At 37.4% G+C, this 15,788-nt stretch overlaps 1 protein-coding gene across 1 annotated transcript in view; it reads left to right on the top strand.

The window, feature by feature from the left end:
* Positions 1 to 8,305, top strand: part of LOC142318437 (uncharacterized) — a 39,553-nt gene extending 31,248 nt beyond the window's left edge. Inside the window, exons 6-7 of the mRNA XM_075355024.1 lie at positions 532 to 669; positions 7,995 to 8,305. Of these exons, the coding sequence (XP_075211139.1) occupies positions 532 to 669; positions 7,995 to 8,263 (407 nt within the window). The 3' untranslated portion in view covers positions 8,264 to 8,305. The remainder of the gene's footprint in view (positions 1 to 531; positions 670 to 7,994) is intronic.
* Positions 8,306 to 15,788: the final 7,483 nt, after the last annotated feature.

The following is a 15,788-nucleotide window of genomic DNA, read 5'->3' as shown; positions in this document are numbered from 1 at the left end:
ATGTTGGATTACTTGGATTCTCTTTTTTTTAATGAAACCTTTAATAAGGTGTAATTTACAATTTAATATTTTTCAAGTAATAAGTCCACAGTATAAGCATATTTACTGATGAAAGAATAGGTATTGCTGCATTGATAAGTGAGAATATGTTGCACACTTCAAACAAAATATGGTTATTTTTTGCTGTTTTTGTCTGTGAACAATATATTTCAGAACTGGTCAATTTTTTTTCTTAAAAAAGAACAGCAAATGTTTTTATGAAATGCATTTCATGTAGTATTACAAAGAATTTAAAAAAATCAATTGTTACTTTATGATAACTTTAATAATTACTAGCAACTGATTTATGCCTTAAGGAGTACTAACACACTTTGGTAATAACAGAATGCTTTGACATGTCTAGCAAAACTGAAACAGTTGTGTAATTTATAAATTAAATAATTAGATGAATTAAATTTATTCACAGATTATTAAAAAAAGAAAAATAAGAATACAAAGCAATTTTAAGAACAGTTTCTTTTTATTTTGCAGATGAGCGAAAATGTGAAAGTGCAATGAATGGAGAAACTTTGTTCCGATGTGACAGTGGACAGTGTATTGACCAAGTAAATGTATGTGACAATGAAAACCATTGTTCTGATAAAAGTGATGAAAATAAAAATATGTGTAGTAAGTAATTCAAAACTTCTTTTATGATTTCTGTATTAAATAAATAATTAGTTAAGAGTCACTTTGTAATAATTTTATAAATATTTTCTGAAATTCACCTACATCAATTAACAGCCAAACTTACTTTAATAAATTCCTTTAGTAGTTGTTATTTCTTTCATGAAGAATTTAGGCTACTATTTTAAGAAAAAGAATATTTTAATTTAAAAAGCACTGGTATTGCATTACTTTCAACTCACAGGAAATCCTCATATGGATTAGTATTTTATTAACTTGGATATCATATGTTCTTCCCACATCTCAATTCCATATTGAAAAAGTGAATAAGCATTTGCAAAATATATAGTGCTTATTATTTCAAGATCTTAAATTTTGTTTATTTTGTAAAACGTATGAATAAGGTATTTTAGTCTTGATGTTAAATACTGTACATGGACATTCCACTTCAAATGATCGTTCATTATTATTCCAAGATGTTTTATTGACTGCGCTTCATCTATTGACTGACAACGGCAGTTACTGTTTATTGATTCATAATTATTTATTGAACATGTATCTAGTTTTAGTTGATATCTTCATGTATTTAACATATTTTCTTTATTATTATCATACTTATATTTTAAATAATTAATATGGACAAGTGATTTGTCACAATTTTACCCCTTCAATTTAAAACTTTTGAGTTGTTGCCTCCTATGTACTTTGAGTAAATAGTCATGTTAAGTATAAAGGCCATCCAGAAAGTAGACAGATTTTATGATAAAAAAAGTATCCAACCATGATTTCTGAAGAAAGCTTGTTATTTAACCTCAGAGTGCTTCACTAATATATACTCGAAGTGTAAATTTTAGCACTTATTGAACTTTCTGATGAGTTTATGCATTCTACATCATACTCTTCTGATATCATTTCATTGATGTAAATATTCACCACTGTTTTCTTCAAGTTTTCATCACTCTCAAAGTGCTTCCTCTACAAAAGGCCTTCAATTCAGTAATTAGGTGATAGTCACCAAGGGCTGGATCTGGGCTGTAGATGGATGATAAATAATTTTCTACTTAAATTATAGTAGCAACGGTTTTGTTTTTTTTAACAGTATGAGGCTGTGCATCTTTCTTAAGGGACAAAATGTGGTCTGCAATTTTGAACGGACAGTCAAAACCTTTTTTTAATGTTTTTCAGTATGCATCAACATTTGCTGCAGCTCCATAGCTCTAAGTTAACAAGGAGTGGGTCTTTTCAGCTCCAAAAGACAATAGCCATAGCATTTTGAGCAGAAACTGCCTGGTTAAATTCTTTTATCCTTGGTGAGCAAGGGGGTGATATCATTCCATAAACTACATTAACTCTTTGGAACAAAACTTGTTTTTCTCTTGTCATGTGTAAGGAATTCATCTAAATTATTTGCATAATAATTCAAAATGATTTTCAAAATGAAAACACAGCATCATCTGGTTTCTCTGTGTTCATCACTAACCTGCAAGTTTCACACCTCATACAAGCTTTTCTGTACATTAGATGAACAGTAACAATTTCATGGATGCAAGAAATAGATCAAAAGTATTTACTTATTTCATCAAGAGTAACACATTGATCCTGTTTGATGAATATATCAATACAACATAGCAAATCATCCATAATGACAGACTGACAACCAGTTCGTTCATTATCATGGTCGTTCTCTCTCTCTGTATTACAATTTTGACACCTTTGCCGTACTGATGATTCATCCATAATTTCTTTGCAAATGTTCTTGATTTTGTGGTGAATATATGTGCACAGAAAAAACACAAGTGTGAAAATGAAATAATGTTTCATACAGACTCAGTAGACAGATGACTGAGATCAGTTTATTAAGAGACATCTGCAATAAGGATGTGGTAACAGGTAATTACTTTTCTTACAGTCTTCAGTCAACCAACCCACCGGGTTGGTCTAGTGGGTAATGCGTCTTCCCAAATCAGCTGATTTGGAAGTCGAGAGTTACAGCGTTCAAGTCCTAGTAAAGCCAGTTATTTTTACACGGATTTGAATTCTAGATCGTGGATACCAGTGTTCTTTGGTGGTTGGGTTTCAATTAACCACACATCTCAGGAATGGTCGAACTGAGAATGTATAAGACTACACTTCATTTACACTCATACATATCATCCTCATTCATCCTCTGAAGAATTATCTAAACGGTAGTTACCGGAGGCTAAACAGAAAAAAGAAAGAAAGAGAAAGTCTTCAGTCACCATCTTTGGTTCTGTTAAATGTAAAATCTGATCTCTACAGAATATATTTAAACTATGATAATTTTTGTGATAATGATTAAATGAGATAAATGGTACTTGATGAATTTTAATTTCTATATCTATTCTAAAACCAAACTTATTATTTATTTTCTACTTTTTAACTAGTATCAAGCAATTTCTTTGTCTTTTATACTGTGATGATTTACTTAAATAAGAATGAAGAGTGTTGTCAAAAATCATGTTCTATACAAAATAACAAAGAAAAAATTATGAAAGCTGGTATGGATTTTATCTTTTTGGTACACTGAGGAAAAAAAATAACAATAATAACCCTCTTTTTAAAATCAAACATTTTTCACAATCGCCTTACTTGTTTCTATAAAAATACTTTATGTAAACTGTTCAATTTGTTGAAAAAGCATGATAAGCTTTCATCAGAAAGAAATTATAGTGTACTTTTTGTAGTTAATTGCTTTTATTTTCATTATTGCTGTTTGAAGAAATAGTATAGTTTCATCACCATTTTTTATAATAGTCCTGATGATTATATAAATAGCATAAACAATTATAATAGAATAGAATTTTCAGAAAGGAAGATATTTTACAGAATTTTGTGAAAAATTTAGTAAACATAGATTTTCTTTTTAGACATTAAAAAGTAAAGCTAAGTATTGTGCAGAGTAATGAATCTTAACAGCCACAAACAAAAATGTATAGTATATTAGAATATATTTATGTAAAGTGTATGTGTTTTTGTTGAGATTTTATACTTCTCTACTTTTAAATATATACGATTATAATAAAATCTTAAATTAGGAAGATAATTAAACAATTTATGAAAAAATGCAGTAAACATTCATTTTCTATCAAACACTCTGAAGTAGTTTGAAGAATTGACCAAAATATTAAGTTCTAACAGCAGTAAGCTGTACTGTATTAGTAAGTGTAGTATATAAATAATACATACTTATTAATTAGGATCTGTATATCTGTCTGTGAATGTGAGTGTATATGTCTGTTGGTTTTTTACACTTTTAAATTTATAGGAAATTTTTAATTTTTCTAGATAAGTATGTAATAATGATAATAACTGTGTTGATGGAAGCGATAATAACAAAAAAATGTGTTGTATAAATCTGAAATAGTGATAATTAATGATAATTTAACTGAAACTGAATATACGGCAAATCAAAATTTAAATTTAAAATTCAATTATAAACCTACAACTATCTAAATTACAAATAGGGAAGAAAGGAAATCTTCATTCGAGTTAAAACATTATCAATTGCTTTAGCAATTTTCATAGAAGAATTTTTATTCTCACAGTGTACAGTAAATATAAAATCATATAGTAATTTAATAACATAGTATTTTAATAATATTAACAATAATAATTTTTTTTTTTTTTTTGCGGAGGGAGGTGGAAATGCATTTACGCACGGAGTGTCGGGCTCCCGCTGATGGTATTATTCAATCACTATCAACAGACTACCAACCAAAACCACCCCCTTTTCCGCCAGGACTCGACCCGGAACTGTGGGAGGAACGCAGCATGTGCGTTCCTCGTTGGCAATGGTCTCCCGGTCTTCGCTTACCCGTCACCTCTTGTAGGTCACCTGGCGCTCCGTTGCCAAAAGAGCAATGGTATGACCCCGGCGACCACCAGTACTGTAGGCTCGGTAACCGTCCGATACGTGGAAGCGAAAAGCAAGGCTGCGGAGCGTTGCACCTGCGCGAGCCGTTTCCGGTTTCTTGCAGCTCTTAATGCCTGGGCTCACACTTCCGACCCGTATAACAGGATGGAATGCACCGTCAATATCAGCAATCGCCGCCTGCTGGCCTTCGGTCCACCGACATTCGCCATGAGCCGGCTGAGAGAAGTTACGGCTCTCGCAACTTTGTCGGCGGCTCTCCGAAGCTGTTCAGCAAAGCTGAGTTTCGGGTCAATGATCATACCGAGGGATTTTGCGGCCGGCTTGGTCTCGACGACCTCCACCTCGACCCGCAGGAAGAGAAGGGTTTCGATACAATTCTTCGTTAGAAACACGATATTCGTTTTGCTGAGGGCTAAAGACAAAAGTGGCTCTTTAATAGTTGGATCTAGGCGCGGGGTCTTCTTTCCGTTAGGTTTCTAGCTTAGTTCTTGAGGGCGACGTGGTAGCTGCAGGTGTCCGTTGTCTTCATTCTGAAGGCATAAACACGTAAATCTATCTCGGGGTGAATTTTTACCGATGTAGATGTCCCTCGGGGCATCTGCATCGGTGGCATCTCTGCGGGGCCTGGACTGAAAGCTGTGTGGCACAATCAGTTAGAGGGCGAGAAGATGTCCTCCGTTAAAGCCACTACTGGCTAGGAACGGAGGGGGTGGTGTAGCGACCGGACACGCTACGAGGTGGGATCTTCTCCCTTCGGGGGGGGGGGGGGGAATCGAGATGAAGGCTAAAGACAACCCATGGTCGTCCGGCCAGGCAACGACTCTGTGCATGGCTCGGCTGAGCCTTAGTTGGGCTCGCTCCACGTCGCGGTCTGCGACAAGTAGCGCAACATCGTCAGCATACCCAACCATTACAGATTCTTCAGGCATCTCTAGCCTCAGCAAGCCATCATAGACGGCGTTCCAAAGGTCGGGGCCAAGAATCGATCCCTGCGCCGCCCCTGACGTGATCGTAGTTCTACGCCAGCCTGCCGCGGTCTCGTAAATGAGACCGCGGTTTTTCAGGTATGCGTCCACCATTCTGAGGAGGTATTGAGGCATATGGAACGAATGCTCTAGAGCCCGAACCATATCGCTCCACCGTGTGGAATTGAAAGCGTTTTTAAGTCCAACGTAACGAGAAGGATCACAAGTCGCGAAAAATGATTGTGGTCCTCTGCTCGCCGCACTGCCTCAACAACCTCTTGAATTGCATCTAGGGTCGACCGACCCTGCCGGAAATCAAACTGGTTAGGTGACAGGCCACCTGCCTGATTCATCACCGCAACCAGTCTTTTCTTTAACAGCTTCTCCAATGCCTTCCCAGCTATGTCAAGCATACACAATGGGCGATAGGAGGACGGCGACTTGGGTTTTCTTTACCTTTGGGAATCAGCGCAAGACTGATCTCTGAGCGCAAATCTTTCATCTCGCGCTAAAAGACCCGGCCTTCAAACATGCATTGTACATGTCTAGAAGAAAACAGCGCCCCACAAGTTTGAGCACCTCGGCCGGTATACCGTCGGTAGCAGGGGCTTTTTTTCCTTTCAGCGACCGTAGGACTCACACCCGTTCCTCCATCGAGAAGAGTGGGAAGTCGTCCACGTCGCTGATGTCCCGCTCGGTACGGACCGAGGGTGCCGGGAACAACATCTTAACGACGAGCTCCGCTTTAGCCTCGTCTGGTGGAACTGGTGACCGCGAGATCCCTAATCGCCGAGTTACTTACTATTTTGTAACCCAGCCCCCAAGGGTCTGCATCTACGGTCTCCGTCAGCTCTCTCCAGTAGCTTGTCTTGCTCACGTTGATGGCTCGACGGAGCCGCTTCTTTGCCGTCTTATACTCATCTGATCTGGCGTTTGCGTCTGTGCGACTTCTTGCACGTTACGCCACTCGTCTTAGTCGAAGACACCCTCGGCGCAACTCCGCAATCTCCGGTGTCCACCAGTACACGGGTCGCTTCCGGTGCCTCGGTCACCCGTGGGGCATGGAAGCATCGCATGCAGAAGCGATCAGCTACATGGTCGAAGCAACTACGACTTCAGCGCCAGCGTTCTCCCCGTTGGTGATGTTTTCAGAGGCTACTACCTCTAAGGAGATCTTTCTTTTGAATTTCTTCTCGTCGATTTTATTGATGCATCTTTTCATCAGCCGTGAGGGCCCCGGGCGCTCTCGTGCACTATCTAGGACTCTAAATGACAGAGCTATTGGTGGTCGCTACCAATAATAATAATAATAATTAATAACAGAGAATAAATAACATACAAAATAATATTTAGAATAAGGACAAAATTTGTTAGTTGGTAGTTATATCATAAAATCCAGAATACAGTCCAATTGTCTAAAGACGTTATGACTGCTAATATTAACACCTAATATTGCATTAACAACAAGACAAGGTTAGATAAGCCTGAACTTCATTCAATTCCATTCTCTGCTCATACCTTTGCTGTTTGCAATAAAACTACCTTACACTTGTGAATGAATTTAAATATGTAACTTTCACTACTGTCTACCAATAACTCACCGAACAACTGCCTGCATTCACCCATTGTCCATTCTGGAATGCCTATTATGTACACTTCATTCATTGTTCTACAACTGATAACAATTAGAAGAATAAGTTGACTGATAATGCCGTCTCACAATCACGTCGAACATGGCCTTACCAAGCTACTCGCTTCATACCGATCCTTAACTTCCTTCTTTTGGAGTACTTATATCCACTTGACCTGCAAAACCAGAACCTTGTCAAAGTGTAAGAAATATCATTGTCTGTACCCTTACATTTTCTCATGAATTCCTGTTCCAGTCTGGTAACCCTTCTCATTGAAAAACAGCTGTTGGAGATGTACCATTGACAGTATTACAAAGAACAGATTGTTAAACGGACTTGTTAGCCTGAGAAAAGGATCCCGTTTAGTTCCCTTAATAAATTTCTCTCATTATTATTTTCTCATACTTTCTTCTTAATTGGAAGGAATCCATCACCCAGATTCATTATACTGATCTTGTTACACTAGTTTGTTATAAAGTCAGTTATATGTTAATGCCCTACAACAGATATAATTTTTTTATGAATATTGAATTCTACAGTCTTTGTTTATTAAATGTTGACATTATGCAGGTAATATTGTTAACTAATATTACTGACCAACATTAATTATGCCAGGAAGGAAAATCCTTATCATTATGACCAAAAGGTTATACACAGTGGGGTTTGTCCATAATGGTAAGTCTTTGTTCCCTAAGATTGTGACAAATATTCTGCACATTTTGTTTTTTTTTTTTGAAGTATTTCTTCCAGATAGTTCTCAGTGTTATGGAACTATTAGTATACATGTAAAAGAAAACAGCTTCTATGTTATTAACCATTACTTTTTTTATTTTACAGAGGATCGAATGTGTAATAATAATCAACACAAATGTAAAAGTGGCCAGTGTGTTAACTTGACTGTAAAGAAGAGTTTGACTTGTGATAAAGAAGCTGATTGTGCTGATGAGAGTGATGAAGATCCAACTATTTGTAAAGATCATTTACCACCAAGAAATAATAACAATAATTCTGCAAATGAAAGTTCCAAGCAGATGGGTCTGTTGCTATTAATTTTTACATTATCAATGATATATTCATATCAGTTAGATATCTATCTTTGTTACTAAGTATGTATTTGTTTATGTGAAATAAAGTGCTTCTAATTGTTATTAGTATGTTTATACAAACAAAAACTAATTATGTAAAGTATGAATTACACTTAAGAACTAATAGTAACTTGTGGAATTCCATTTTATGAAAAGTTAATGATAGTTATAAATACAGGTTTATAACTATCATACATACAGGTTTATAACTATTATACTATCATACTATTCATGGCAAAAGTAGAATTCAGTACAATGTTTTCTTCTTGCAGTAATATCAACACCCTAAAAAGGTGGGTCTTCACTTTTAACACAATGCAGTACAGATACAGAGTATAAAATTCTTTGACAAAAGATTTCAAAATTTCCCTTTAAATCATTCATAAAGAAATGAAGATTTATGTTCTGAAATTACTGGAAACATTAATAAAAGGCATCATGTAAAGGAGAACATTTTTAATATGAAATAGATTTTCTTTATACAATTTTTTCATAAACATACTTTCAAATTGACTTGACAATATATCTGTTTTCATTTGCAATACAATAAATGAAAAAAACAAACAAAAGTAGGAGGTAATTTACAATTTTAGATTTCCTAGCACAACACCTTCAGCTAGAATAATATAATAAGAGGTTGCTTTATAAATACTAAACAATATTATTTTTTATATAAAAATATCTCAGAGGCATTGTGAGTAACTTGAGGTCAGTGGGTTATCACTGAGATCCTGGATTCGCCCAGCATAAATGGGATATTCACAAAACTCCCAAAAATTTTAGGAAAATAGTCCCAAAAGAATATTATATTCTTTTTTCTATGACTACAGTCCAACGTGGACCTTGACCTCCTCTTCAACTTGTCTCCATTCATCTCTAATCTGTGTCAACTCTCCTTTTCACAACACCTAAACACCCATGTTCTTCAAATCTTCTGTCTCATCCAGAGCCATCAAGTTCTGGGTATATCTTTTCTTCTTGGTACCTTTATTTCTGCATCCAGAATTTGTTTCTGTTATTGAAATGCTGGTGTTCTTTATAAATGGCTCAGCCAGCCAATTCTCCTGGTTCTGATGAATCTTAGAATATTTCTTTTTTGCAATATAGTTTCTATTTCTTCATTATGTCTTAACCTCCAGGTTCCATTCTAACTGATAGGACCATATATTTTTATTATTTACGTTTCAAGGATTAGCAGCAATTTTTTTCAGCTGCATTCAGCATCTGACAAAAATTGTTTTATACATCTTCACTTTAATAAAACAGGAGATTGTTTTAGATTTTAAATATCATACATGCAAAATATGCTTTGTTATTTGGTATTATTTACTTTTTAATTTCTTTGGAAACTTTATTTTGCTGAGCGAATAATGCATAAAGATATGTAAAATACTCTACCTGCTCAAATGCATAGTCATTGATTCATACTTCACCATTCCATCAACCCTGGATGAAAGGCCGAGATGCTACCACTCGTGCCACAGAGGCCGGCATGGCACGAGTGGTTATCCTCATATACTTAGTCTTCCCCTCGCTCACCTCTAGGCCCACATCTCTTCCCTCATCCTCCAATATCCAGAAATCTCTTACAGTTATCACATATCCTTGGTTACCAATGTAATGTCATCTGCATATGCATCCATCTGGATCATTTAGGTAATATTTCCTTCGGTATCAAGATTTTCCATGTCTCATGTAGAACCATGTTGAAGAGCAGAACGGACAATGTACTTCCCTTTTAACCTCGCAACCCATATTGTATTCCCTACTCACCTCCAAGGCTGCTTGAGAGTATCAGTTGTGCAAGCTGAATTAGTTTTCTAAGTATTCCATAACTTTCAGGGGCATTCAGGGCTTTTTATCCTATCTATTTCATCAAAGACCTGCTTAAAGTCCTTAAATAGCATATATGCTGTTTAAGGACTTTGCTAAAGAAAGCTTATGACTGCACCCACAGATGATCCCTAATAAAAATTCTAACACACCTCGGACTATATACCAAATTAATAAACTCAATAAAACTGACAGGGAGTATAGGAAGATAGTTAACTCACAGAACCTCGTACAACCTGATGTGTCCTTCGCCACCACTGCGTCAAAACAGACTACTTCACCTGTTCATACTCCACAGAGCAGATCCTGCACCGAACTTAAGAAACTCGTTCAAATGCTTTCTGATCAAGTTACTTTGCTTACAGACACTATTTCCGGGCTGACAAAGGTGAGTCTTGCGTCGCAATAACTGAATCCAACAGTGTAGTCCATACAAAAATTCCTGCTCCCAAAGTACTACTGGTATGGGCAGAGTTTACCACAGCTGGCAGTAAGCCATTTAACAAGATCCCTACGAAGGTAACCCACATAACCACCCCCTGGGATGTCAGTAGCGACATTCCGTTCTCATAAGTCTCCTCCACCATCACCCCATATACTGGAGGATATGGTTGAAGAACCTCCCGACCCGAGGGCGTCGGAGTCATCTAAGTTAAAGAACACGAAAAAGAAAAACAGAATCACATACAACTAAATTCTATATCGTTTCCTAAGTATATTTATTATTATTATATTTTTTATTTTATTTTTATTATTTTTTTTATTTATTTATTTTATTTTTTTTATGAACATTCTTCAGTGGAATGTTCAGGTGTACGGTCTCACATTGAAGATATTGGGGTACTGGCGCAAGTACATGATCCGATTATCAGGTGTTTCCAGGAAACTTATCTTCTGCGACATAACCCGGTAGCACTCAGAGGATACTTCTGTGAGAGATACGACTGTGTAGTAGATGGTAGAGAGAGTGGTGGGGTGGTTATTTTCATGAAGGATGGAGTATCGGCTAGAAGGATTCAACTGACCACTCTCATTCCTGCTGTTGCAGTGAGGATATCTGTCCCCTTCAAGTTACATATCTGCAATCTGTAACTCTCACCGAACATTGAGTTCAGTGCTCTGGATATCTCAAACCTCCTCACACAAATACCATCTCCATCGTTAATAGTAGGAGACTTCAATGTCCATTATGTTTCTTGGGGCTCGACTTTCTGCTCCACTCAAGGAAATATAGTACACAATGTGAGGACTTGGACCTTTGTTTGCTGAATAATGGATCTCGTACATTCATGTCTTTATCATCTGGTACTGTGTCTAACATCGATCTCTCCATATGCTCGCCGAATTTACTCCTCATTTTGATTGGTCTGTTTGATGATTTTCATGGCAGTGACCACAAACCAATTGTTATTGGTTTCGGTGTGGACCACGATATTCGGAGAAGGCCACGGAGGTGGATTGTTGGAAAGGCAGATTGGGATGGATATCACAAAGCCTTCCAATTGCAGTATGACGTCGGTGCGAACATCCTTGAATAACTTTAAACTCTTTACCATAATAACCTCTTTTACGTCCATAATTCTTGAAACTGCCAGTAGATATATCCCACAAACATCGGGTAATCCTACACGTCCTTCCGTTCCGTGGTGGAACGATGATTGCAAATGTGCCATTAAGAATCGACGGCAGGCACTACGCAAATTCAATAATAGACCTACAACTGAATATCTAAATTTGTACCGCAGAGCTATAGCGGTATGTCGTCGGGTCTTCTTGAACGCTAAGAGAAATTCATGGACAAAGTATGTGACCACCATCTCATGTACTACTCCCACGTCTACTGTGTGGAATAAAATCCATGCAATTTTCAGGTCGCCAGGGCAGTCTATTCTCGGTCTCATCGATGAAGGAGAACTCCTTTCATCATCTTTGGCTGTAGCAAATACTTTAGCAAAATCTTTCCGCTCGGTGTCTCTCACTTCATCATATAGTAACGACTTTCAGAGATACAAAGCACAGATGGAAATGTTTGCGTTAAATATTGGTGTTTTGGTTGGTGAATTGAACACTCCATTCATACTTAAAGAATTGTTGCACGCTCGTAAGAACTCACGTGACACTTCCCCTGGACCGGACAACGTTCGGCTTTGTATGCTTTCACACCTTCCTAACTCAGCACTACAACATCTTTTGAGTATTTACAATGGTTTATTCTCCGAACAAGTCTTTCCGCCCGGCTGGTCAGAAGCGTTTGTTATACCAGTACTAAAGCCTGGTAAAGACAAAACCGATCCCTCAAGCTACCGCCCTATTTCTTTAACAAGCGTGTTGTGTAAAGTAATGGAGAGAATGTTAAACCGCAGGCTTGCATGGTACTTGGAGAAACATGGCTTTCTTTCTTCGGAACAGCGTGGTTTCCGACAAGGGAGATCTTCCATTGACCATTTGGTGTCAATGGAGACAGCCATACAAAACGCCTTCCTGAACCGCCAACACCTCGTTTCTATCTTCTTCGATATAAAAAAAGGCGTACGACACGGCCTAGCGACGTGGCATTCTTGACACCCTTAGGAGGTGGGGAATCAATGGCAATATGCTTGCTTTTATCCGGGGTTCTTAAATCACCGAACGTTTCGTGTTCGTGTAGACGATTCACTTTCAGTCAGTGTCGTCATGGAAAATGGTGTACCTCAAGGTAGTGTATTAAGTGTCACCTTATTTTCTGTGGCCATAAACAGCATTACCAATTGTGTACAGGCTCCTGTCTCTTGTTCTCTTTTCGTTGATGATTTTGTTATTTACGTTGCGAGCCGCTCTACACCCACTGCGGAAAGACTGATACAGAACACTATATTTCGCCTTGAGGCTTGGTCAGGAACTACTGGTTTCACATTTTCACCCGACAAGACGAAATGTGTAGTCTTTTCTCGGCTACGGAACCCTTCTAATCCGCTGGTTTTTCTGAACAGAGAGCTTATTGATGTCTCTACTTACTTCAGGTTTCTGGGTTTACTTTTTGATAGCAGTCTTACCTGGATGAAACATATAAAGGAATTGAGGACAAAATGTTTCAAACTTTTAGATATGATGCAGGACCTTAGTAACACCAACTGGGAGGCCGATCGGTCGTGTATGTTACCTTTTTACTACTCTCTTGTTCCTTCCCGTTTGGATTATGGTTGTGTCGCCTATTCTTCAGCTCGTCAAACCGTACTTAAAATGCTGGACGTGTGCATCATGCTTTTCTTCGGCTTGCCACACGTGCGTTTAAATCGAACCCTATCGCAAGCTTACTTGTAGACAGTGGCGAGCCATCACTTTGGGATAGACGAGATCAGCTTTTGTTGTCTTTTTTACCCGTCTCAGCGGACAGCCGAATCACCCAGCTTTTGACCCAGTTCTTAAGAATCCTAATTTGAGGAAGTATGAGAACCGTCCACGTTGTACTGCACCTGTGGGTGTCCGTACACGACGTCTGCTGCAGCGTATAAATGTTGACACTCTCTCGTTCTTTCCATCATGTCCGTGCACGAATCCCCCGAGGAGAATAAACCATGTATATTTTACGTTTGATCTTACGACGTACGACAAACGTTTAACGCCACCTATTGTTTTCCGGCAGATATTTCAGTTTCTCCTCACCAAGTCGAACCCAGGCGTGGTGATATACACTGATGGGTCGAAACATGACGGTAACGTTGGTTGTGCTTTTGTTATCAATGAATAGACTTACTTATATGTTTGGCCTACCCGGTGTTACGATTGTGTTCACCGCGGAACTACTCGCTGTGGATAGGGCTTTAAGTATCGTTGGCCCTAAATATAGGAGCATTCTTATTTGCAGTGACTCGTACAGTGCTCTCCAAGCGTTGGAAAACCTTTATTCCAGACATCCTGTCGTCATTGACATTTATGATAAAATCGCTGAGTTAGATTAATGCAACAGGGAGGTAGGTTTTTGCTGGATCCCTAGCCACGTTGGAATTCTAGGTAACGAAAGGGCAGATTCTGCTGCCAAGGAAGCGTGTATTCAGCCTCCTTTCACCACCCAAGTTACTACCTTTGATTTTATCACTCATATAAAACAATCACTGCGAGCAAGGTGGCAAAGTGACTGGACGACTACCGTCGATAATAAACTCCGACGGATTAAGGATTCAGTGTTGCCGCGGGGCTCCTCTTGCAGAAACTCTCGTCGTGAGGAAGTGGTCCTCTGCCGGTTACGGTTGGGACATACGAGGGTCACACACGAATAACTAATGTCAGGAGAAGACCCACCGCTGTGCACACGATGCAACTGCCGCATGACTGTGCACCACATTCTCGTGGATTGCATATGTTATGCGGCGTTGCGTCGTCAGTTTAATATACCCAGAAGCATTCGTGATATCTTGTGCAATGATAGCGAGATTTTGGAACGGATGTTTCTCTTTTTGCATAGTACCGGGTTACTGCAAAGGATTTAATATGCTCGTATATGTTTTTCTGTAAGGACAGCTTTTTTAATGATTTTAACCTTTATTTTCAATTTGATTTTTTGGTTATATGTATTTAATTTTACTATCCGGATAGGGGATTTTTGCACAACACATCGGAGTTAGGTAAGTTTTATATACTTTCTTTAATCTATTATTTTAACTTTTATATTTTATCAACTTTGTCTGTGGTATTAGTTTTGAGTTTTATTTTGCCTTCTTGGCTTGTTTTATTAAATTTTTAATATTACGTTTACACCTTGTATAGTTTATTATTTCGGAGTTATTTTACCCTTTTACTAATAACTACCGGGCGATGATAACGCCCAAGCGTTTTTCGCCCACAAACAAAAAAAATAAAACTGACCCTCACAAACACTAAGTCAAAGGTAACATTCGAGGCAAGCTCTCGGAACCATTTGAGATCAAAACAGAAGTGCCTCAAGGCAATGGGCTCTCACCTCTTTTATTCAACTGCACTCTAGAAATGGTAATGAGAGAACGGCTCAAAATATGCCCCCAAAAGTAAAAATAGGCCAAAAAATAAAAAAAAAAACTGTCTTGGTTTCATCGACAACTTGGTACTACTAGTAAATAACATCAACAAAGCTAAAAGACAAATATCATAACTTCAAAACATTGAAAATAAAATTGGCATCAAAAAAAATAATTCAAAAGACAGAAATTATGCCCCAAAAATCAACACAATTAAAAGAAGTAAAAAAAAAATGGTAATAAAATCAAAATAGTAACCCAATTTAAATACCTTGGTGAAATAATAACAAAGTTAAATGAAAAAAACTTCAATCCAAATAAGAAGAAACAAACTAGCTAAAGCTCAAAAATTAACCTGGACAATAAAAAAAATAAAAAATAAATGCCTATTAAACACAAAAATGAACACTACAACATAGTTAAACTCACATGAACATTTTCAACACTAGAAAGGGCTCAAAGATCAGAACGTACGATAAAGTACTGAGAGAACCACAAGGCCCAAACTGTCCCATTGAACAGACTTAGATAATGGACTGATTACAGTGATCTTATGCAGTCATAAAAGATAATAATATATATTAGTCAGGAAAATAAAAATTCTGTATTATGTAAACAAAACACAATTTCAAGCGAAAAATATAAACTGCTTTTTATTTTTAACTTAATAAGAAAAAATGTTTAACTTAAAACAATGATTTTTTAAAATAATTATAGTTAACTTATAAAACAGAATAAATAAA

Source organism: Lycorma delicatula, chromosome 1, assembly GCF_047948215.1.
Source record: "Lycorma delicatula isolate Av1 chromosome 1, ASM4794821v1, whole genome shotgun sequence".
In the NCBI taxonomy this organism is placed as follows: domain Eukaryota; kingdom Metazoa; phylum Arthropoda; class Insecta; order Hemiptera; family Fulgoridae; genus Lycorma; species Lycorma delicatula.
The sequence above is the reverse complement of the archived record's forward strand: the minus strand, read 5'-3'. Positions and strand labels throughout refer to the sequence as shown.